Source organism: Erithacus rubecula (genome assembly GCF_903797595.1).
Source record: "Erithacus rubecula genome assembly, chromosome: 3".
In the NCBI taxonomy this organism is placed as follows: Eukaryota; Metazoa; Chordata; class Aves; order Passeriformes; family Muscicapidae; genus Erithacus; species Erithacus rubecula.
Genome location: NC_136689.1, coordinates 45,741,554 through 45,759,342, shown reverse-complemented (window position 1 = coordinate 45,759,342; position 17,789 = coordinate 45,741,554). Strand labels below are relative to the sequence as shown.

The window sequence follows — 17,789 nt, the reverse complement described above, 5'->3', positions numbered from 1 at the left end:
CTAGATGTAACTGTTACCTGGTTATTAAATAAATCAATTTATTGAATTAAACTGAAACTTGAGAGGTAGATGCAGGCAGTGTACACCCTGTGAAATGTATCACAGACCAGATTCTGCAATTCTGTTTACTTGCAAGTGAAAGTGATGTCCACTTACTGATATTCAGTGTCTTCTTTGAAAAAGAGATAGGCAGAATATTTGAAATTCGTTACAAGGAGGCCTTTGTGCAGACTACTGAAAATGCAATTTCTTTGAGAAACTAGCTCAATAAATTATATTTCTGCAATCATAACCCACGTAAAATAAAAATGAGCAGAAACAGAGTGATAGCAGGGCTAATACGGAGAACAGCTGCAAAAAATTATATGTTTTTCATTATTCCATAGGCAAATATAGACATAAGAAATCCCCATAATTTTTTAACAACTTACAAATGTGTTGTTTCCCACTCATCCACCAGAGCCTCCTAAAAGCTTGCAGAAGGCAGTAAGAATAGTGGGAAAAGCAGGACTGCGGGAAAAGGAGCTGATGGGACACAGCAGAGTGTGCAGACACTTGGTGCCCTCTCCTGGGCAAGACAGAAAGATCCTTGTTTAGCCAATTCAGAGTATGGCAATGGAAATGGGGTCTTCTACACTCTAAACTGATTTCTCAGATGAATCAAAGACACAGGTCAATCAGAGAGAAAGTTCACACATTTCCAGAGAAGTACTCAGCTGTTCAACTCCAAGTCCTGACACAGCAGGGTGTTACATCACAACATTGTTTATTATGTAACTTTTTACAATACAAACAAAAATACAGAAATGCAGTATATGAATACAGCTAAATGCAAAATGGTGATGTTTTTTCTCGAGGCCATATTCCCATTCCTAGTAAAATAAAGACTGCACACAGGTAGAAACAGGTTGGTAGTTAACTCCACAATTTTGCCTAGAAATGACCTATAAATGCATTTTCCTGCTACTTACCATAAAATGTAAAAAGGGAGTTAAAGGAAAGTTTTACTTACTGGTTCCTACCATATGAAAGAAGCTATATTCTATTTAGGAGGGCCAATATATGGAAAAATATCTATATTAAATGTTATTACAAAAAATGAAGCAGTAATGAGATCCTTCTGGCTAAAGAAGTTACTAAATGAGAATAGCATATATTTAAAGAATTCAAAACATAAAAGGGTTGTTATAAAAAGCTTAGGTGCACTGTAAGCTTACAACTTCTGTTTTTCCATGTGTCCTTTCAAACAATGGAAGTGTCAAAAATAGGGTCAACTGTGTTAGACTAAATTACATTATTGTATATGCTGCACTGAATGGAATTCTTGTATTACAATAATAGAGAAGCATTGTTTGCATCATATTATGGCAATTTAACCTCATTAAAACTGTCTAGAGTCCTGCATTTTTGATGTCCTGTAAACCGTCAAACCACCAGTACATGATTGAACAACAGTAAAAGGTTTTCTTTTGCATGAAAATGACACCTGTTTAAAAAAAAAAAAAAATTAAAAAAAGGTACTTGGACGTGTTATTTTTCCAAGCACACAACACCCTAGACAATTCAAGGAATCTCACTCTCCATCAAAATTAATAAAAATTTGTCATGCTGTTAAATCCATTACTGTGGGTAAGACTGGTGCAAAATTGGTCAAACGGATCCAACAAACACTGATGTCCAGGCTGGCATATTGGCAACTAATACATAACTGGTGGCCAAATTGATGCATTTAAAATATCTTCCCTTTCTTCTTATTCTTTTCCAAGGTTCTAAAGTGACATTAAAAAAAAAAAGGTTTGTTAAATAATGCATATATATTCTGATTTTTAAAAGAAATTATATACACCTTTTAAAACAGCCATTTTAATAGGGCTTTACTGGTTTCACCACAACGGATAAAACTTACTATGGACACAGCACTTGCACTGTGTGAATCAAGCAATGCAGTTATCACCACATTTCCCCTCCAAAGGACTAGGGGAATTAAACATTTTCATTCTCAAAGCTTTAATTCTTCATCTCCCAGGTATCTGATGCAATCTAGCAATATAAACACTTATTTTTTACACAGATATGTTTATGTGTAGGTACCATGTTTTTGCCGGATAAAATCTGCTTTAGAAGCTAATAATCTTCCCACTATTCCTGAAATATGGTCATTTGTAGCCAAAAGCAGTTCAAGATTTTTCTTGGCTTTTAAGTGACACCTCCATAGTGGTCAATGACCTTGATGGACCATTACTGTCTCAGAAATTGTCTTTGAGCAGAAAGCTACAGAACTTTTACCATGAACTGCAGGACAAGACTTCAATTTACCTGGAAGAATTCTGTTGTTCCAAAATACGTTGTTGAGCCTCCCAGTTGGCTTTCTCATCCTCAAACTGACGACGCTTTTCCTCCAATTCTTTGTGCTGTGCCTCCAAATTCTTTTTCATTTGCTCATGGCGTCGCTGCAGCTGTAGAAGATTACAGAGTCAGTAGGTGCAGAAAACACAGCAGCTTTTGGAACTGCACTAACAAACACCAGCAACTAAAGATAACTAATGCAACAAAACTATGTATTCTATTTTTCTTCAGAGAAAGTAGCTCAGACTAAAAACTCTAATGAAATAGATACTGCCAATAACAGAAACCAAAAGGTTATTAATCCCACAGCTTCATTTTACAGTTAACAGAAAAAAGCCCAAATGCTGCCCCAGTTCACAAACAGGATTTTTAAGCAGCTGTGTTTGGCAAATGAAAGAAAATTTAAAAATACTTTGGTATTTGACACAAACATTAAGCAGCAAATTGCAGAGCATTTGGGTATCATGAATAAAAGAGCAGTATCTTTGACTTTCTGTGGGGGGGAAAAAACCAAAATATTGATTTAATCCTATAGCATTAACTATATTGTGGATCTATTTAGAAAAAGAAATTAAGTGGATTAATTTATTCACTAATAAAATTAATTAGTATTATTGAGGAAGCAAATAGCATACATTCCAAAACAGAGTAAGAATCCTCTCCTGCAAGTTGATGAGACAGACTGACATTCACAATGTGCTGTCTGTGAGGATGAAAACACTTGCCAGAAGTGATTCCTTTTGGTGTAATGTTTTTGTTTTTTTTTTTTTAATTGAGTGAAATCATAGAACAATTTGGGTTAAAAGGGACCTTAAAGATCATTTAATTCCAACCTTCCTGACAAGAGCAGGGACCCAGATGCTGAAACTCCAATTGAAAAGCAATTCCAATTCTCTCAGCCTTTACTCATATGGGGTCCTCCATCCCTCTAATTGTCTTGGTGGGCCTCCTCTGGACTCGCTCCTACACATCGAAATCCTTCCTGTGCTGGAATCCAGAGCTGGATGCACAGCACTCCAGGGAAGGGTCACATCATGGTGGAGTAGAGGGGCAGAATCCCCTCTTTTGACCTGATGTCCACACTTCAGAAAAAGTGATGTATGACCTCCTCTTTCCTTACTCTCTTGCAAGACCCTGTTTTACACAAATCCTTGAAAAATGTATTTCCTTTTACACATTTTCATGTGGCACAGTCTGTTATCTACTTTTCTATATTTAGATAAATACAAAGCCATGAATGGGGAAGAAGAAAGAAGAATGAATACATAAATACATAAATACATAAAAACTGGTATCAGAGAATACACTCAGTCAAAAAGTCACCAGGTAGTACATAAAAACCAGAATTTTTTTTTCCACATAACAAGGAGAATGTGGAGGCCAGAAGTATGAAAGGGTTCAAAAAGGTTCAAGACAGAAATCAATGAAAGAATAAGTCAAGTGACTACAAAAACCATGACCCAGATAAAACACATATATGTAAAATCCTCAAATTGCTGACTGGTGTATTTTACTATTCATATCCCTATCTATTCAGTTCTCAAAAAGAAAAAAAATCTAATTGATTTTTTTTTCCTCATCCAGTATGCCTTGGCACCTTACAGTGCCTAGGCTGCCAAGCATTCCAACTACCCTTTCAAGTTTCCTCATTTTTCCTCAAATTTGGAGAGAAACTTTCTTTAAGAACTTGGACAGTTCTCTATTAGGCTTCTTGTGAGAAACTGCTTACCCAAAACTTAAAAAAACTACTTAATTTTTAAGTTTTACTTAAACTTTTAATTATAATAGTCCCTTAAAAAGATCATTTTCAGAGACCCTTGAAGCCTGTAAAAAAACTGGTTTCACTGTGAGACTTTACATGGAGATGACAGAAACTGGAGTTAAGTACCCATAAAATTTGTTCAAATGATATCAGAACATTGACAAAAACAAATCCCTGACTCTTCTATAGCCTAGTAATTCTCATTTAGGTGATGTCCTATAGGCATTGCGTCCAATTCCTGAAATACTTTTTCAATACACACAACAAATTATCATTATTGCATTAGCATATGTAAGGCATAAAAGTCTCAAGAAGAATAAGCACAAAATATTCTGAAGAAAAGGGAGAAGAAGAGGGTAAGGAAGTTCAGGAGTATTTTAACATACTATGACTGAAAATAAAAATAGAATGCATGTGAATATTAAAATTACATTTTAAGTTTAGGCTTATACCATTTCAGCAAAGGCAACAAGCTGAGAAAGAAGAATGGTATTGTCTTTACACATATAAACCAATGTGGAATCAATTATGTTGCAAAGTCTTGGCAAAAAATCCCATCTCTACACTTGTTCAGCCTCAAGTTATATTGGTGTTTAAAACATTTTGATTACCTCAGCTTCAGAGTCCTTCAGTTTCTGAACTTTTTCTTTGACTTTCATCTCAAACACCTGTTCCATTTCCATTTCCATTTTTTTCATTTTGGCTACATGCTCCCTCCTTTCCTCCTCCATCTGTGCCAATGGGCTCCTGCCATAGATCCAGAAGAAACAGTTAGCTAATAAGAACTTTTTTCCTGTTTGTTAGATTAGGGTATCTGGAAAAAGCGAGATAAAAATGCTGATGCAGTAAGAGAAACACAATGCTGTAGGCACTGATAGCTTAAATTCAATTTGCATTACTATATTAACTGTTTAGATGAGGTTTATTCAAAATGATATTTCATACTATGTCTTTTCTTCCCACACAATTGATTTACACTACATTTAGGTTAACAGAAACTCTTGACTTTCTATCTGTAGAACCATCTGGTCATAGGAAGAGAGGAAATCAATGTTATAACAGAAAAAGAAAATCACCATCTTCCAAGTGATCTTCATCCATCTTTTTCTTTCCCATAATTCAAATATATAAAAAAATTAATGGATATAATAAGAAAATTAGGAGCTCTGCAGGCTAAAGTCCTATTTTCTCTCCAGATCTTCACTCTTTACAAGTGAGCCCAAGAGACATTTAACATTACAACTGTGTTGAATGCTCTGGTCATAGTTTTGAAGAGAGATCAGCTTAAAAGTTTGGGCAACTGAACATCAGTACTTCAAATTGTTAGTTGGAAGGTCTTCCTTCAGAAAGCTATTAATAAATGTAATGTATAAAAATATTGTACATTAATTTTTCCATATACTTTATGGTATACTTTCCTGGATTGACACTTACTGGATTTTTAAAGCTGTATAAGCCTGCTATCCATGTTACAGTGATTTGGGTTTTAAACAGTAAGTTTCACTGCAAATATCTAATAAAAAACCATGATGATTGAGATCTACTGATGATTTCTACAGAGTTTTTTTAAGACTCTGCTGCTCCACAAAGAGCAATCAAAACCAATCACTGACCACTTGTTTCAGTTTTGAGTATCTATGGCTTAAAAGGACAGAGTTTTAACTATTGTGTTGGCAAAAACGAAGAACTGATTATATTTGGAATTGTTACAATCAATCAGCAGAGGATGCCTAATGTATGCATTAAACTGAATCTGAATTAATAATTGCAATGCTTGGACTTGTGAGTAAGATGCTGTATAATATGCAAAAATGAAATAGATCTTCAGTTCAATTTTTTCTTCAGTCCTTCAAAAGGCCAACTACTGGCAATCTTTTACAGGGAAAAAATTTATGGTTAAACATAGGTGAGGTACAATAATGCACAAAAATACTAAGGAAATGAAAGAAGAGATGAGTAGCAACATTTGTGGAAGTTAAGCATCTGTCAAAACAAGACTATTTTCTTCTAGAGATGTAAAGTTCTCAAATGCATCTGCTCTTCAAAAATTAATCTACAAAGTAGAATAAATATTGAGGAATCACTGCTGCAGTTTTAACTTGAAAGGGGTGCAGAACTGTTCTTTGATTGCAAACTTAGTAATCCAATGGGGATGTCATGCAATCTGTATTTAAGAAAGTGGTAGAAGTAAGTCTGCACAGAAAATTGGATTAAGCTGACAAGGAAGCATTTACAGCTGAGAGCTTTACAACATAGGTTACAACTGGTTTTGTTAGGTCCTAAGCATATGACACAGGTAAGAGCACATCAGCCTGTATTTTTCAGGACAAAATTATACAAGGGATTTAAACAACAACAACAACCAAACAAACAAACAAAAAACATACACAAAAAAAAAGAGCTGAAGGAAAAAAAAAACAAACACATACCACTAAACAAAGATATAAAATGTAAAACATATAACTGATTTCAGAGGATATGTGTTCTAATAACAGTCCTTGACATTATTCTGCAAAAATTAAAAATTGTTCTAGATATGTGCAAAGTAGAACCTCTGCAGGCAGGTAGTAAGATAAAATCATGGTCAGAAATTATTAAAGTTACTAAATCCCCAATTCAATGAGGAACTGCAAATTTACAGCTAAGGATAAAAATTCCACTAATTCTTTATAAGCATCTATATAAAGATGACTGAGCTATGGACAGAAAGCAGGGGTATTCCATAATTTATGTACTTCCAGCAATTCTTGAAATTTGACCAAATTTGACTTGCATCTTAGCCAAAAGTTTTCTACAGAGGATGGGTTTTTACAGAGGTATTTGTCACTGTAAGCATTTATAAATTCTTAAAATTTACAGTAGCACAGCTTTAGGGAGAAAAAACCAAACCAACTGCTAGTGGAAAAAACAATGCCAGGAGCAAGGTATCAGGAAACTGTTTTAAATTTGAAACACCAAACCGTGAAATCCTCTTTGTGTTTATAGAATTTTTGTCTTTAAGTTTTTTGGAAAAATTTAAATGACCACTTACATGCCTTCAACTGTGTCAAATCTAAAAAACAAAAAATACAGAGGCTTAGCTTAGCATGCTTAAATAAAACCACAAAACTAAAAAGCAGTAATTAAAAAAGTAAATTCAATATTATTAGATTTCTAAAGCTAATTATGTGCTCCCCCAAAAGCAGATTTTTCATACTAAAAGGAAAAACTGTTAGTTAAAGCTAGCTATATTTATTTCAAATGCAGTTAGTTGATCACTATATCATGTCAATATTAACACAGATTTGATGTGCTGATGCTTTCAGGAATAGTTTTCCTACAACACCTATGCTTTAAAAAAGATTTTAAATGTTTTAGTGACATGAACAACCACTTGCTCTAAAGTTTTTGGAAACCAGTGTCACCTAGAGGCTTATCTCCTCGTTTAGAACCTGTCAGCTAGCAGAGCCAGGGTATTGAACGCCCGGGAATGTTCAGACGCTGCAGGAAGAGCACTGGGCTCCACGGCCAGCAGAGGTCTCAGCGGCGGTTCGGCTGCAGCGCCACCACCCCACCGGGACGCTGCACTCAGCGTGCCTGGGCTCGGCGAAAAACGGGCTGCAAACAAGCTCCCATCTCACCAGCCTCTCACATGGGCTTTATGGCACTGGAGCCGCTTCATAGAATGCGCCAAGAATACAGGCAAAAGGACAGCTGGAAGTGGTCCAGGTTTAGCAGTCAGAGAGACTAGAACATTGTGCATTTTGTTACCTTGGATCGACAATAGATAAGACCCATCTTTACGATGTATAATATGACTTTCAATAAAAATAAGATTTTACATTTAAATTCACTAAAGATGGCAACTTCATACAGCAAACAAAAAAGATTTCTCAAATTACAACATCTGAATTTCAGAGCAATTGCCAATTTTCTCACATGCCACATAGTATACAAGTGAAATTACAATTACCACACAATTTAAAGAGACAAGTTATCTACATATGTGAAGACTATTGCGACATTTTATTTTTTTTAATGACTAGGATGATATTGAAATTTTGAAAAATCAGACTAAACCTAAAATACAAAAAAAAAAATCTCCATAACCATGGAAGATACATGCTTTGCATTGTCCCTAAGTAAACAAGGTTCACCAAATCAAAGGAAGCAAATCAGAGTTAAAATTATTAACTGGACAAAAAAATTCATCTGTACAGTATTATTAAAATTTGTAGCATATACTTCTATTTGTTTTTACATCAGCATTTTTGACCAAAGAAATATGTCAACAGCTGCATGAAAAACTGAGATCTGTTAGGATCATAAAAATACAGCTGTTTAAATGTATAAAAGGTCAATCCAGCCTCCAACAGCCGCCAGCAGGAGATACTTTTGGAAAAGTACAAGCACCACTGCATGTCTCCTAGTATGTCTGCCCACCCAATCTCTCAAAAACCAGCAGTTCAGGAGTTTTCAGAGCCAGAGGGTGTATCTGTGTTTAACCAAATGCTTGTAATACCACCAGACAGCATCAGAGCATGTCTCTATTCTCACACAAAGATACAGGATTGATCTCCCATGCAACAATCAATACTGCCCTAATTTGAGACAAAAAGACACTTCTTTCAAACGGCCAGCAGGCAAGCACAAAATTCCTAAGGGGAGGCACAGATAAACTGTTAATATCTGTTCCTGCCCCTCAGTTTCCAGGAGGCACATGATTATTAGGAAGATGCTTTCTATGCTGTTTCAACTATACTAGATTAATAAACCCAAAAGTTACAAAATATACTGAAGTCAAAAAAGCATGTTAAAGCTTAAAAAAAACAAAAACCAAAAAAACAAAAAAAAACCCCAAAAAACAAAACAAACAACCAAAAAAAACCCTGCAAAAAACAAACAAAAAAAAAAACAAAAAAAACCAAAAAAAAACCCAAAAAACAAAAAAAAAAAAACCCCACAAACCTCCCCCCCGCTCGAAAAAAGCTGCAACTCAATGTATGGTTCAGGTAAAAACAGAAAAATAGCATCAGCTGCTTCATAACCAGCACAGGCATTCAAGAATTTCATGTCACCCTATGTTCTGGGAGACAAACTCACAAAATGTTCAAAATAGTCTTTGTGAGTTTGGAATACACTTCGCCATCTTTCAGATAGCTGAACCAAACTGCAATTATTTACTCATTCTCTTGAACAAAAAAAACCAAACCAAACAAAACCCTGACAGCAAAGAGCACCAATTGTATTTATTCATCGCTGAACTGCAGTACTGCAGTGGTCCAAGCAACAGATTTCTAATGGAGAAAATAGTTCCAGAAGGCACATTCACCTGGAAATATTCAGGACAGAACAGTAATCTGAAGTGACAGGAGATGCAAAGTGAGCATGCTTCAGAAAGCAAAGTAATTCCAGATCCTTATAGTGGTAGGTTCTGGCTCAAAAAGAAGTATCAGGAGTGCTATCAGAGTGGGGTGGAGGGGGGAATGAAGGTCACAGAGTTTTGAAACCTACTCAAAGATGTATTTTTGTATAAAATAGCAACTCATTGTGCCTATAAGATGGGAATTAAAAAAAAAAAATTCAAATAGTCACTCTCTTGTTATTTTTAAGAATGCAGAATAACCAGTCCTTACATGGATGAGATAACACATTGAGCTTGTAGCTGCTAACACAAATCTAAGCAGGCACAAAAATGGTCAAAGTGTTGTCCCTAAAATTCAGATTTGCCAAAACCTAAGAAAAATATACAAGATTTTCAAAGGTATGTAAGAAACCCCAGTGTTCAACAACACACTCACAGAAAAATGTAAACAACTTCCTCTGATATCCCAAATAACAACATAGGAAAAAGTTTCACTTCCCAGTACAATAATAGCAAATAATAGTACAGTAAAAAGTACAGTAATAGCAAGTTAGAAGTCCTAGAGAAAATGCAGAATTTTCTCTTCTGCACTCCTATTACTACATTTTCACCTGATATACTTGCTACATGCACTCATACGAGTCAGGGATAACATGATGGCAAGAAATACGACAGTGAGAAAAGTAATCATAATGTTATGGACACATGTATTTGAAAACTAGTATTTTTAAGACTTGACCTCATTAGAAACTCTACTTAAATGCAAGTAAACTTCTGAAGAGTTGCTATAACAGACACAAACTATTAAATTTTTTGTCAGTGCTGAGCAGCGAAGTCTCATGTAGACTCACAATAAATGAAACTAAATCACATCCACTTAAATCATTCCCTCAACATCTAAAGCATTAAAAGAGTGTAGAATAGACATTTCTTTAGTGAAAAGTGGCATTGTAGCTGTCATATGGATGCAAATAGCAGGCATTTCCAACTAATTTCAGGGATCTTTTTCAGGAAGAACATCTGTAACTGTGTATACCATTAGCTGAAAAGAATAGTACCCTATGTTTTGATTGAGAAATTCATACTTAAAAATAGTACAAAAGAGCACCATTAATTATAAATTAATCACTAATTACTGTTGATGCAGTTACTACATGCAGAGCAGGATATTTGAGTGTAGCTATTCTCAAATAGCATTATACAATTCAGATTATAGTAGAGCCTATTTAAAAGTAGAGCCTACTTTTAAATCTTTCAATAACTTCATCAGGTAGGCAAAAAACTTCTTGTCAGAGGTAATAAACATGACATATCAGAGTTGGAAAAAACAGCTACAAAAGCCCCCAAACACTGCATTGCAACTCCCTTCTCACAAAAGATAATGATGTTACAGTAATTCTCCTAGCATGATATGCAGCCAGCCATATGAGTAGCCAGAGCAGCATTTCAAAGATGACACTAGCAGGTTTGCTTTTTTTGAGTTTCTAAGCAAATATTAACCCATTCTTCTCAAAAACATCCCTGACACAGAGTATTGACCACTCATGCAGAAGAACCAATAATTCCACAAGGAACATACAAACCAAAATAGAAACTAATGCATAAAAACTTTGCAGTACCAGTGAAAATACATCTGAGAGTAAATGTAATAATTCTCTTCAAAACTGAATCCGTTATTTCACATGTTCAGTGAAACTAGTGTAAACCTTCTTGAAATAGGAAAAAACCCAAATTACAAGTAAACAAGAGGCATACAGTTTCAGACACAGCAGAGAGGCAATGACTGAAGGTTATATACATACAAACCCACCAGCACTTCTCAAAAAACCCCAAACCAAAAATACCACCACACATTCACAAAACAAGTCAACAAAAAAAAAAGGAGTAAAAACATTAAAGTGCAATACAGCCTTAACAGGAACTTACTTTGTTAGCTGCCCTTTATTTTTGTTGTTGTCAACACCGTTGTATGTAACAGCTGCCAGTTTTCTGCTTCTGTAGTTCTCATAATGTACATTGTTAGTGACATCCTTCAGGTCCTGCATATGAGTTCTGTCAATAAGAGTAATTTATCAGCTTAGTGCACAAATACAAAATACTATCTGAAAAATCAGTCCCTCTTCATTCTGCAGGTTGTCTTGAATTAAATTATATTCCTCCAATAATGTCCCATTCCCCACAATGTTGTTAACTCTGCCATTTAAATTGGAGCTGTCAAGACAGCAAAGGCACAGAAATATCAGATTATTTTTCACCAAAAGGTTGCAATATTCCAAACACTAACTTAGAGGACCAGTCTTTGGAAAGTTTGAGTTCTATGGATAAACTTGAAGGTATTTGATAGGTAGATAAGAAAACTGCACATTACCACTGTTGTAGGTGAGAAAAAGAATGGCAAGACACAACAAACCAGAACTTCCTAGCTTCTATCTTTTAATTCTACAAAAGCTAAAAGTTAGGTTCAAGACTAACCTAAAAGCATTCACTTCTTTTCACAATTTTCCATTGTCAGCCTGGAGAAAAGCAAAGCCTAAGAATCAAACTAACAGTTTTTACAGCAGATGTCACCTAGTGGACTGGTGGGAGCACAGGAGTCAGCACCTAATACAACAAAGCACAGGCAGTCTTGCTTTAGGTACATTTTCAGTGCTAAAGTTTTTAGAAAATGCCTACAACTAAGTACATATCAGCACTACAGCAAGCAGTTATCATAAATAACAAATTTAAAATAACTGTTTACAAGTAAAAATAAGGGAATTCATATGAACTCACTATCTCAAGTTCTTTTTTTTCCAGTATGGCTTCCCAATCTCTCAGGCATACCACTAAACTGATGTTACCTGTCAGTTATTTACCTTATCAACATGTTCCTCAGAATTGTGAAGTCACAGTGTTCACCATTTTCAACTGCAAGAAGAAGCAAGCTTTTGTTAAGATGTCAACAAAAATCTGTACATTACACAGAAGATGTCACCCATCTACATTCATCGCAAAGACAAATTACTCCCATAGTCCTTCCTTACTCAAACAACAGAAGGAATGCATTAACGTAACTATATTAATGTGTCTTACTAGCAGAGTTTCTACATCCCCTAAGCCATACTGGCAAACTATACTCCCAGTCAGTGCAGCAGAATGAACTACCACAATATAAGCACAGTTTTGCCCGTTTAAAACTGTTTGATCCTTTGGCTGTCTGCTAGCACAGTTGTACAGGGATCAAGACACTCAGCCTATTTGTCCCTGCCCAATAAATTGCAGAAGTCTTAATTTTAATTTTAGTATGGATTTAGTTCTTCATTAATGAAGCAAAGGAAGGTTGTGTACTGAATTTCATGCACTCATCTACAGATCAAGAGAGAGCTGGCAGCTGTCATTAGAAGCCACCTATTCCACCATGCCTATCATCCCACTGAAGCAGAAAAGGCTGATGCTGTGAAAGCATTTCCCTGAGAGATCATGAAATGACACTGGAGAAAAATGCACACTCCAGAACTCCCTGATGTGCAGACAGAGAAAGCAACACACAAAGCTCTTAGCACACACAAAAGCAAGGCACAGGGCAGGTTCCAATGTGCCTCTGAAGTAGAGACAGACATTTTCATGGCAAGGAGGGGAAAAAAACAGGATGAAGAAATTAAAATAGCCCAAGTAAATTCAGTGAATTCTACAGAAAAATGCAAAACACTGCCACTTTGTGTGTTCATTCTTTCATCTGCACTCCTGCAGTATTTTATTCCATGGTTTTACACAGACTGGTAAATTCCGCTCAGATGGTACGTGAAGTTGTACTTTCAAAAAAGCATCATCTCTGTCATTACCTGATAGACTGAAAGTCACTCCAAGAGGTTCCTTTTAGTTAGGCTAGCTCTTCCCTTCCAAAAGTCATATAATTGCAAACATGAAACCTTCCAGAAGTTTGTTTTAAAATAAATGACACCATTTTGCACATCTCCAAATGCCAATAGAAGAGCCTGAAATAAAGCTTGATCTTTTCTGATGCAGCTGGTTTTTACTTTCTGACAAATCTCATTTCCTGCCAGACATGCACTTCAGAGTGTTACAGCATTCCTTTTTAAAACACTGGTCCATACACTCCTTGTTGATTAGTTTTTTTTGGTCTGTTTTACACTGCATCCAATTTGGATCCAATTGGAAGGCAGAAGTAGTGAGGAAAAAAATAGTCTATTCAATACATACACACCAAAGAAAAAAACTCAATGATCATGGAAAAAAGGTCCAATAGTGATCGCTTTACTACAGAGCATGGTGCAAGTCATGCCATGTGGCATTTGAACTAAATGAATGGCATTACAGCACAAGAAATGGCTGCCAGAAGAACATGCAGTTATCTTCAAGTCTCAATAGCAATAGAAAGTAAGTTTTAAACAAATTTTAAAAAGTAAAAATAAAATTAAAGGGACTATTTATTACCAGGTACCTTTCTGTTGCTACACCCTTTAAGCATCTGAGCACTTAAGACTCAGGTATTTTGGGAAAAATTGTATTTATGACAATTTAACTGATCAAATTAATATTTATAACGTGAATGCTCTAGAACGAAGAATTTAATTAGTTTTAGATTAAGATAATTAAGGTTAAAAGGCTAGAAAACAACAGTAATTTAACAGTTTAACAACTGTAATTTAAATCATTACCAGCAATAAATTACTACAGGTTTTACAATTTCTCATTGAAGCTTTTATCACTAGAAATCTGCTTGCTAAGTTAGATATTGCTAGAACCTTCACCTTGTTCCAATATTGTCAAAATAACAAAATGATATATTCAATTAATTTCCAGATGAAAGACCATTCAGATTAAGCATTTCAAACACAGAGTCATGTCTAGTAAGTTTTAAATGGATTAAAAAAATCACAAGAAAGCCTTACCTTCTGCAACACCCCATGGGTACTGCCTTCCTCTAACTCTCTTGCCATTGACTTCAATGATCGTATTACTACCTACCACAGCAAGAGGTAAACGGTCCTACAAGATAAAGTATGACTTTAAAAAACAAAATCTGCTGCCAAAACATACTGAAAGCATGCCCATGTATCAACCTGATGTAAGCTAGGTCACTGCAGTGTAACACTGCAATGCAGCTAACCCAAAAGTGAAAGAATAGTGATGTTTATTGACCTCTGCCCAGTTTAATGACGACATATATACACACACCCCCTCTGAATTCCTTATGCTGCTGGATTCTGTAAATCTAGTTAAGGAACAGAAATTACTGTTACTTGGTAAGCTAAGCAAGAGGCAGACCATTTCCTGTTTACCCAACTGCACAATATTTACAAAATCACACACCCATTGGCTACAAGGGCTGTTGCTTTGACTGGATCTTGTACCCAGTTTTTAAAGATTTGGCAAAGAAGTACTTCAAGTTCTTGTTTTCAGCTGAACTGAAAATGCCTCCAGTGTAACAAGCAACAAAGGAGCAAAGAACAGCTTCAAGGGGCAGAAAGGGACAGAGTACAAAGCTCAGTATCCTGTACTTTTGTCTTTGCTTTTATTCTGCTCTTCTCTAGGCTTAGTCCCAGAATATCTTCCATTTTTTGTCCTATTTGTATTTATCTCTCCTAGGAGATTTACCCAGTAAAGAAAAAATTTAAAAGCTCTTACAAGCTGTTATAGCTACTGAACAAACAAAGCAAGGCTCAAGAAACATACACAACATGGACTCCAACATCAAAGAACAAACGAAAACATGAATAAACTAAGATTAAGCCTTTTAACAGTCTGACAGTCCTTTTGATTTTCTCTAGTAATTTATCTCCATTAAGGTTTCAGTGTATCAATCAGCCAGAGAGCTATTAGCTGTAATAACTGTGTAGCACACACTTCATGCCACTGTACACCTCTGTCTGAAAGGTGTCTTGCCTCCCTCAAAGCTCAGAATCAAAAAAAGAAAAAAAAGTGGTAGTCTGTGGAGGGTGGATAGAAGTCAAGTAAGGATGAATTTTAAAAAGTGATCCCTAAGAGTTCACTAATGAACATGTGATCCACTGTTCTCATTCTGAATTTTAGCCATTGAAGGACTTAGATGACTTAAAAATGTCATTCATTGCTTCTCATAAGGAACACTGAGCCTTAGAACAGCTTTACACCTGATTTCTATTTTCTAAACAATTTGGTGGGCTCTTTATTGTGGACTGAAAACTTTTCGAACTCAACCCCCTCTTGCCCCTCCATAAGCACTTTTACAAAAGAAAATTAGTTTACCTTTATCTTTTTAACAATCTTATTTTCTTCTTCATCATCTGTTTCTGGAAATTCATATATTTTAATTTTGTGTTCTTGGATTTCTTTCATTATCTGGAAACAAAATTATTATTTGTTTGAGGATTTCATACTTTATAACAGCTTGATTTTTTTTGCTGCAGTCTGATTCTCCTCCTCTTGTTAAATAAGTATAACCTTTAAGATTAAGGCAACTTAAATTACAACATAAAACTTGCATATGTTTAACACCTTCAGGCGACCCCTAATAGGAATTCTACCTGCATAGAATTAGGTGCAAAACCTAAAATAACAGACAGGTCTTGCAATTGGGTCCCTTAAAAAAACCCAGATACCTGAATAGATAATTGCAGGCACATTTATCCCTTTGACTTCCCATAATGGCTACTGCTGCCACTCATATTCTTTTCTGTTTCTAACATATCTGAGCATCAGTTGCTTGAAGCAGGACCACCTGCCTATTTTAATAGAGCTTGTCACTGATGGACTAACTCTAAGAGTTCGCAGTCTTGAAAAACATCTGCAAGCAATAATAAAAATTTAAGAATAACTGAGAGCATCATCAATAAAATGATTGTGCTGTTTTGATGCTCTATTTGTCTGAATGATATTTTTAAAAACAAGCTGATTAGTTTTGCAGAATTTTAAGACAGAAAAATATTAGACCATTTAGCTGACAGCTGCACTGCAAAGCCAAGGGGAATATTTCTGGCTCATGGGTTTGCAGTCTTAAGAGAAGTTAAGTTTCCAAATCATGCAAGGACTTGTTTTTAAAGTTTGATTAGGGAAAGTCCCCCCTATTTAACATCCACTCATTGATAAAGCTGCTTATATATTTAGAAATATTCTGTGTACTACCACTTTTCCTTTCATATTGTCATCTAATTTTTAATCTTATCTAATTAAATCAAGAGTTTTACACAGACCACCTCTTAATGCCACCTTATTTTCAGAACTCTGTGTTCTTCTAAACTAGGACTAGAACTAGAGTTCGACAAAACAAACTTTGTCGTGTCTTGTTCTGGGTCCTCCTTGTCCTCTTCATATAATACTACAAAGCTGAACTGTTCTACCTTGACCATATTGCTGAATATAAAACAAACCATCTGTAGACCCTCACAGCAAATATATTCTACAAATACAAAGACATTATATCAGTTGTATCAATGTTAGAATCATCTCAACATCTTTAAAATTTATTACCATGCCCAAGAGTGAACAGGTCTACTGATACCTGAGGTATCTTTAATAATTACAGTGCATCAACATGGAAGTGAATACCACAATTCAATCAGTAATACTGTGACACTGCTGAATACCTTCTGTTTTTTAACACACTTCTGTTAGGCACCTAAATCTTGAAAGCTTCTTTCTTCCCATACTGATTTTTATCTCAGCAGTGAATTATTTCATTTGCCAAGAAACATACTATGCTTGAAACCTCTTCCCCTGAGGACAAAAACAAGATTATTTCACCCAGAACTATAATTATATCTGGAGACATAAATTACTTAGCTTAGCTGTCTCAAGTTATTGCTTCAGGGTTTAAACTTTGTATGTAAGTTAAATCTCAGCATTTCCATAGGGATCAACTTCCTAAATTATCCTATGTTGCAAATACTAATTTTTCAACTCACCTGTTTTTTAAATTGTTGGCATTCCTCGGGTGTAAGTGTGTCTGCTTTGGCAATAAGTGGAATGATATTCACTTTTTCATGCAGGCGCTTCATAAATTCTATATCCAAAGGCTTAAGTCTGAAATACAGCATTAGAGCTTTGCAATTAATATTAATTAAACAAGATTGTACAAATGATGAAGTTTGTCCTGACAACTACTCTTAGTACACTGATTTATGAGTGACAGACGACTGAAAATGAAAAGGCTACCTGCAATTATCACAGGAAATCTTCTAAATTGTATAATACAAGAGGAATAAGTGGCAAGTTAATATTACTAACAGTCATGATTCTTCTACTAGCTGAAAGTACACTCATTTAAGCAAGAGATAAGAACTCTCCTATGAAGGTAAAGTTTGTGTCATTAGCTGGAAGGTAATCCCACTTAAAGCATGACTGATAAGAGCTCACAGT

General features: G+C 35.4%; 1 protein-coding gene across 2 annotated transcripts in view; it reads right to left on the bottom strand.

The window, feature by feature from the left end:
* Positions 1–747: 747 nt before the first annotated feature.
* SEPTIN7 (septin 7) overlaps positions 748–17,789 on the bottom strand; it is a 61,575-nt gene continuing 44,533 nt past the window's right edge. The window contains exons 5-13 of one of the 2 annotated variants that reach the window (XM_079302660.1): positions 17,336–17,453; positions 15,681–15,773; positions 14,345–14,441; positions 12,308–12,359; positions 11,379–11,504; positions 7,140–7,160; positions 4,720–4,855; positions 2,317–2,456; positions 748–1,769 (exon numbers count right to left, since the gene is read on the bottom strand). In XM_079302660.1, the coding sequence (XP_079158786.1) occupies positions 1,730–1,769; positions 2,317–2,456; positions 4,720–4,855; positions 7,140–7,160; positions 11,379–11,504; positions 12,308–12,359; positions 14,345–14,441; positions 15,681–15,773; positions 17,336–17,453 (823 nt within the window). In that variant the 3' untranslated portion in view covers positions 748–1,729. The remainder of the gene's footprint in view (positions 1,770–2,316; positions 2,457–4,719; positions 4,856–7,139; positions 7,161–11,378; positions 11,505–12,307; positions 12,360–14,344; positions 14,442–15,680; positions 15,774–17,335; positions 17,454–17,789) is intronic. The other variant, XM_079302661.1, reaches the window with a different exon arrangement.